The 7,822-nt window shown below is 31.9% G+C and overlaps 1 protein-coding gene across 1 annotated transcript; it reads left to right on the forward strand.

Annotated features, from left to right (window-relative positions):
• The first annotated feature begins 903 nt into the window (after nt 1-903).
• LOC108912098 (dnaJ homolog subfamily C member 3) lies at nt 904-6,816 on the forward strand. The gene is made up of 5 exons (XM_018717261.2): nt 904-982; nt 1,042-1,152; nt 1,206-1,405; nt 3,290-4,228; nt 6,443-6,816. The coding sequence occupies exons 1-5, from the start codon at nt 904-906 to the stop codon at nt 6,587-6,589; spliced, it is 1,476 nt and encodes a 491-aa protein (XP_018572777.1). The 3' UTR covers nt 6,590-6,816.
• The last annotated feature ends 1,006 nt before the right edge of the window (nt 6,817-7,822 follow it).

Consider the following 7,822-nt stretch of genomic DNA (forward strand, 5'->3'; position numbering starts at 1 on the left):
ATCATGCTAAACAGATGGGTGAAGATATGTTTTGTGTGTGAAGGCGGCTCTGGGTGTGCTGGCTCAGGAAAACTGGGCCAAACAGTTGGAGTCGCTAGATCCGCAAGGCGCAAGACACTGACAGCAGCCTCTGGAAAACGGAGACAGCCCTGCGACTGCTCACCCGACACAGAATTACCCCAATCCACGGCAGCAGGGGGGTGGAGCCCCAGCTGCCCGAGTACAAGGATATTTATAATAAATATCCTTGGCCCGAGTAATTCGAAACGGCGACCGAGCGTGCGGCCCGACGTTTTGACAGAGAGCCTGACAATGACATTGTCAACCCGGCAACATGTTTTGTGCCGGCAACCGCAGACGAAGAACTCAAAATACGATACCTAAAAAACAGAGAAGCCTCACAGACAAAAGCCTCCGGACCCAACCAAATACACACTACACTAAAAAGACTAAAACTGTTCTAGCTTATTGGAATGCGAAAAGTAAATCTGAAGTGCTTCCGAAGTACATTTTTTTGTCAATTGGAAAGCAGTTAATCTATGAAAACAGAATATAGGCCAGTAGGTTCAAGATCGTTAAATACTTTCGCGACCTTGAGGAAGGATAGGATTTAGATTAGAATTCGTATGTATAAGAATATCCCTACACTTTTTGACGAAAATGAAACTGTGCTTTGCGCTAAATTATTCTTTTTGATATCCAATCCCAATGCAATAGTTTTCACCGCGCATTAACGTGCGCAATCATAGGCTATCTGTGTTGAGTTGTACCAATCAAATTGGACCACGAGCCACGAAGGGTATATGTGAAATATTTGGAATTCTGTTTTGTCATAATGATTTTATTTATAAGTATATGTTGTTAATAGAAAAAATGTTTAACAAAATTAAATTTTTAAATGGTATGGAATTTTTACATAAAAACACTTGTTTAAAATTAACGCCTTATTTATTTGTATTAGTTTTAGAATTAATATTGGAAGGTAAGATAACCTATATATTTTATTGCTATATTTTTAAATCAATTTTTATAATTTTTTAGTATCAGAATGTGCAACTCAGGCAGAAATTGAAAGGCATTTAGAATTAGGTAAACAATATTTAGCGAAGGGCCAGTTGGGAGATGCATTAAGTCATTATCATTCTGCAGTTGGTATGAACTCAAATTAACTTTTATCTCTAAACTAAATAATATTTCTGTTTTAGAGGGTGATCCTAACAATTACCTCACTTATTTTAAGAGAGGAACTGTATATTTAGCTTTAGGTAAAGCTAAAAATGCTTTAAGTGATTTAGATCGAGTATTAGAATTGAAACCAGACTTTACTGCTGCCAGAATTAGTAGAGGAAATATACATTTAAAACAAGCAAATTATGATTTAGCACAATTAGATTTTTATAATGTAGTAAGTAAGCTTTTTTCTTAACTTTACATCTAGTACATGTATTATAAGAACTAGAAGACACAGTCACATTAGACGGTCTGGTCCAATTTAAAAATCACGATCGTTAATGTCCTTGGAGTGCAGCAAAAACATTTATTTTTCTAGCACACACACTGAGCAGTGAAAATTTGGTTCTTTAGAAACTACAATTTGTTTTGTTAATCATTCGTTTAAAAAAAAGAATAATGATTCTTATGGCCGGTCCTCATGTACAATAATTTAGTGCGGAACTGCGGAGATGCAGAATCACGTGATCACAATATCGAAAAAATATTGGACGCACAGCAGCCATTTTGAAAAAGTGACAGATCCGCATGCGTTCCAGATAAAAGTTGACTAGGTTCAACTTTTTCCGTATTCCGGTGTTTACTTTTGTGCTCGTGTGACATTTATCGGCCATTTGTATTTGTTTATATTCTGAAAACGTGTTTGATTAGTTTGTTTTTTATCTATTTCGTCTCTATAATTAATTATCAGCCAAGAAAATATCTCTCACCCACATTTTTTTATGTTTTTTTTGAAACTCCAGAATAGAATTGTATATCTTATACATTTTTATCAATCTTTCACGGTAACATTTTTTATACCTCAAAGCACAGTCTCTGTATTGTTTCACTGAAACAGCAAGAGCCAAGAAAGCTGTATCTTCATCAAAGTTTTCCATTGTAAATATATTTCACATAAAGATTAATAGATAATTATTTGAAATACCACAATGAAAATACTCGAAAAGAAACCGGTACAAATTTCTAGGTTATCCGCATCTACTATTTTTGACATTTGCATTTGGACGGTAGTTTGAAAATTGCGGAGATTCGCAGTTACGCATCTCCGCAGTTCCGCAGTAAATAATTGTACATGAGGACCGGCCATTATTCCTACTTAAATCTTGAGTTGTTAATATTATTTTTAATAGTTCATGCAATTAGTTGGTGTAAATCAAGTAGTAACTAGACCCATTTATATGGTGATAAAAAATATTACTTAAATTTAAAATTACTTTAAATTAAACATATGCAGTGGAGTATGTTTATAACTACTTTCAAGGGACAATGAAATCATGTTGCATTAAAGGGACGTAGTAATTAGCAAAATTAAAATATATATTTGTATCGGGATATTCATAAAATATTATGAAATTCTACCTCTTTATCTCTTTACTTACATTAACAAAGTTTTAGACAATTTTATTGTAGTTTCAAAGCATAATTTTTTTAACTAGAACCTAGAGAGAGAACACTGCATTATAATTATAATTTTTTTTATATGAATTCAGTAAGAAATTGTGAAAGCCTGGTCCACGAGTAAAATGAGGAAATATTCAATGAAAAAAAATTGGGTAAAAATACGTGAAATCGTTATTTATTTTTTTACAAAAAAAAAGTCAGAAGCCCGAATTTCGAATGATGGCTCGAAAATTTACAAAATGCAAAATTCGTAACATTTTTAATTTTTTTTAATAGAAATTTAGAATTTTTTTTTCTAATAAAATAAATAATTGAAGTTATTCCCTGTTTCTGCGGAATTGAAACCCTGATGGGGCAAGACCACTGCCCCGATATTCCGCTCGCCTCTTTACTGATTATTCCATGTTTTTCCTACTGCTCGGCATTACCTTAAAGCGTGCTCCTGATTGGGACCTTATTTAATTCCTAACTAATAAGGGTGTGTCAGACAAAAAAATGCCAAAGGACTTTTCGTCTTGGAATTCCACCCTCTTTCTACCTTATGTGCCTGTTAACTATTTTTGGAACATCCGGTATATATGTAGGCACATATTTCTTTGCACTAATATTTAGGAAACCATACATTAATATTTATTTGATAAACTTCCTATATTTTTAGATAAAAGTGGATCCTTATAATGTTGATGCAAATGAGTTGATCCAAAAAATTGATCCTGCCAAGGAAAGAAAACGTAGTGCTGAATATTATTATGGTCATAATGATTACCCAACTGCAATCCATTATTTATCTGAAGTATTAGAGGTAAGCCCATGGGCTGCCGAACTCTATGATTTTCGTGCGGAATTACATATGTTAAATGGAGATGAAATGTCTGCAATAACTGATATTAAGTCGACTACAAAGCTTCAAAGTGACAATGTTGATGGTTTCTTTAAACTTGCAAAACTCTTATATAAATCAGGTCAGGCCACAGAAGCTTTAAAATCTGTTCGGGAGTGTCTTAAATTAGACCCTGAACACAAGGATTGTTTCCCTTTTTATAAAAGGATTAAAAAAATTGAAAAATTTTTAGTTGAAGCCGAAACTGCCTTAGAAAATAAAAATTACGCTGATTGTATAGACTCGGCCAAGAAAGTATTGAAGAATGAAAGGGATATAACTAATATTATTTATGAAGCTAAAAGATTGTTATGCTCATGTTATTCAAATGATGAACAATCGGAAGAAGCAATTTCTGTTTGTACTGAAGCGTTAGCAATTAATGATGACCCAAATATTTATTGTGATAGAGCAGAGGCTTACTTACAGTCGGAGATGTATGATGATGCTATTCGAGATTATAAATCAGCTTTGGAGATAGACTCCCATTTTGAGAGAGCGAAAGAAGGTTTGAATAAGGCTGAAAATAGACAAAAACAATCAGAAAGGAGAGATTATTATAAAATTCTAGATGTTAAAAGATCAGCATCAAAAAAAGAAATTACAAAAGCTTATAGAAAGATGGCTCAAAAGTGGCATCCTGACAACTATCAAAATGATGAAAAAATGAAGAAAATTGCAGAAAAAAAATTTATAGATATTGCTGCAGCGAAAGAGGTAAGTAGTTTTATTTATTTCTTAATATATTCTCAGTTCCATCCGCATTGGAAGACAAACTGATAATACACGAAAGTAGATTTTATATTTCGTGCAAGATTTAAAAAATATTTAGGTATTTAATTTGGCATAATCAATGGCCTAGCAAGGGTTCTCTGGGCAAAGTACATAAAAGGCCCCTCTTCTAGAAATTCCAAAAATAAAATAAATTAAAAATAAACGTCCATGTGTGTACGTACTGTAATAACTTTATTCCGATAAAAATAAAAAACAATAAAAAATAAATAAAAACCATACAAATAAAAGTAAAATTCCATTCTATCACAAATAAAAATAAAATCATATTCCCTAAAATACTATTATCAACCTGTAGAATATTTTGAATGATAGATAAATCATAGATTTTGTCAATTCAAAAATTGTGTTGATTATACTTATAATTTGAACGGATTATTTTAAAAAGTACAAAAAAATCAGAATAACTAAATAAAATAATAATAATAAAACCTTATGGTTGATTTAAACATATAATGTCACTTGATATTTAAATTGGATACCTTCTAAATTTTCTTTATTTCAGTTGTTACACTATTTAAACTGAAATTTATTTCATCAAGGTAGTCAAATGAGATGGTTTGACTACTTTGGGTACAAAAAAAATAAAGAAATTTATATTGATGAATATATTAAATAAAATTATATAGATGTATAAAATGTAACTTAAATTTAAAAAATTCTGACCATTGTCTGCCAATACATAATAAAATGCTTACCCAAGTCATAAAGGTAAAATAAAAACATATGCATAAATATAAAATACAAGGTAAAAGTACATATCATATAAATAAATTAATAAATAAAAGTATTAAATTGGGTCATTAAAATTATGATTCCTGTATTCTGTAAATTCCAGAAAGCTACTTTAACTAAAAACTTTTTCAAATTATATTTAAAAGCAGTGTCATTATAGCGAAAAGTGTGAACAGACAAGATATTATAGAACTTGATACATTAATAGTTAATCCCTTCTCTGGTTTTATAGAGTCTCGTGTGCAGTGGTTTCAAATTACTCTTAAGACGGGTATTATAGTCATGGTTACTGCTGTGTGTCTAGTAATTGGATAGATTATTATTAATGTGGAATGGCCAAAATGGCGGGTGATTATAGTACTTTATTAATCCAGGGACATTCATTTCCAAAGAAGTTCCTAGAAGTACCGCAATAATCCGCCATTTAGAAATGTCAACACAAACTAACATTTGGCAAGCTGCCATTTTGTGGCAAAATGAGAACGGTTGCAGTACTCAGTCAAACTAGGAATTTTAATTTTCAAATCAGTCTATAGTTATTCTATTATTCTATTAGTTATTCTATTATTAATGAGATTAATACATGTGAGTGTGTAGTTCGTTTGATGTTTAAATAACATTGAATATTTTCGTTTTAATGGTAGGGAATTGTCGATAAGCTTGCTTGGTGGCTTTTACCCTTAACTTCATACCAGAAAATTGTTATATTAATAAAAGTCATTAAGCTAATTTAAATGTATTATATAACTTTAAAAAACCTAGAGAAAATGTATGTACAGACCAGTTCATTAAAAGATAATTTCTGGGAAATATGTAGATGTTAGAAGTTCTTTGGCTGAAAATAAGTAATAACTTACTTATACATAAAAGTCTATGCCTACTAAAATATAACCCCCTCAGTGTGGTACAGCTACGACCATAAACAGTTTAGACTGTTATTATCGTATGCTTGCCATGAAACAGTATTTTGGATTTATTCAATTGTGTAGTTTGTTAGATTAAAAATAAATGATAACTCAAAAGTGACTCGTTTTTCAAATAAAATAGAAGAAATATTTTTCCTTTAATATATAATCAAATATTCAAGGCACCAAAATTCTGGGGTTCTTAGTGACAGCATCTTCCATAACCTCAACTAAACATTATTCCATACTGTTTCAAAACAGGCTATAGAAACTGATTATTGATAATATCAGAATTAAAGAAATTATTCAGGTCCTTTGATGTGCAAAACATTCGTGTTTCCAAATGTGTCAAACACTTGCCAACAGATATGAACTTCTCAATCACACATGCGTTAAATTGACTAAAATATTGAATATTTGTACATGCATGTGTAAAGCCGGAATAACATTGTAATAATGTAGTCATAAGTATTCGATATAAAGCGATAATATTTTACAGGTTTTAACTGATGATGAGAAAAGAAAACAATATGATAATGGTGAAGATCCCTTGGACCCCGAGTCAGGTAGAGGAGGAATGCCAAACTTTCATCATTTCCAGTCTTTCCATGGCAGTCCTTTCCAATTTAAATTCCATTTTAATTAAAATTTTCTAATGAATATTGTGACGGACAATTTACATCAAAGAAATTTTCTATACAAATGTACAGTATGTCTTCATGCAATGTCAGGTTACTAAACTGGTGAAACTCAGGATGTATGTTAGAAATAGAATCTTGCATTTTGTTATGTACTGGATAGCAGTGGCAGCTCGTGACATTGAGAATAGGTGAAGCATCTTTATTCATTGACTATATAGAAATAAAAAAGCGCCGCAGGCAAAAATTTTTAAATTTCAAGGTCAAACGGATTTAAATCAATCTAGAAATTTTTAGTTGCATTTACAATATTACCGAAAAACTGACGTTCGCGAGAAGGATTTTCATTTAGATTTTATAAAAAATAGGAATATTAATTTGACTTGCAAACATTAACGCACACTGTATATGTATGTTTCAAAGAAGCTTCGTGATTACGACAGTCTCGCATGACGTTCTCAAAATTGTTAAATCCCTCCTTATTCCACACGCCCGACTTTACACTCACGCAATTAAACACGGCATACAAAAAATTTTTTTTTAAATAAACACATCCATACAACCATTAAAATTACTCCGAATACCATTCATTCCGAAACTTCCGCACATACACTTTGTCTTTTGACTACCTCCTTTTTTCCACATCGAGAGAAGGCACAGGTCTCTCGCAATTTAAAAAATCTTTTTAGTCCTCAATTTTCCATCTGGAAAATGGCATTTCCAATAAAATACAGAATGCTGCTTCAATTTCTGTATCACTTGTTCTCCCACGCCGTAGTTTACACATGCGTTGGCTGCCTCGTTGCCATGACAACCGCCGCAAACAACGCTACGAAGAGAAGCAGGTATAAACTGATTTAAATCTGCGTCACTTGCATATATTTACTATACGTTGTATGGTCCGAGGTTGATGTTCGCGCTCAACGAAAGCAATGTTTTTTTAGAAGGCGTCACCGCGCAACTATTCTGTTCATTTCTGAGTATAAAACAAACAAACACAGTACATTTCCAATACAGAATTGTACCTAAATAATAAAATTTATATAAAATTAAAAATAATTTTAAATTGCACAACCAAACGGAATTTTAGGTGAAGCGGTGCGTCACTTGCGTCACCTGGCGAGCCGCCACTGCTGGATAGTTATATATATATATATGGTATCTTCAGTTCTTGATTTAGGTTTTATAGGCTCTAAGCTAAAAAGAACAAAAGACTCTCAGAACCTATTTAGAATATAGAA

The sequence above is a fragment of the Anoplophora glabripennis genome, unplaced genomic scaffold (genome assembly GCF_000390285.2).
Source record: "Anoplophora glabripennis isolate ALB-LARVAE unplaced genomic scaffold, Agla_2.0 scaffold847, whole genome shotgun sequence".
NCBI classification, from domain to species: domain Eukaryota; kingdom Metazoa; phylum Arthropoda; class Insecta; order Coleoptera; family Cerambycidae; genus Anoplophora; species Anoplophora glabripennis.

Excerpts from the sequence above, each read along its gene's own strand:
- LOC108912098 (XM_018717261.2), top strand. The coding sequence starts at position 904 with ATGGAATTTTTACATAAAAACACTTGTTTAAAATTAACGCCTTATTTA. Across the intron at positions 1,153-1,205 it reads TCATTATCATTCTGCAGTTG|AGGGTGATCCTAACAATTAC; the intron begins GTATGAACTCAA and ends TTTCTGTTTTAG. Across the intron at positions 4,229-6,442 it reads ATATTGCTGCAGCGAAAGAG|GTTTTAACTGATGATGAGAA; the intron begins GTAAGTAGTTTT and ends AATATTTTACAG.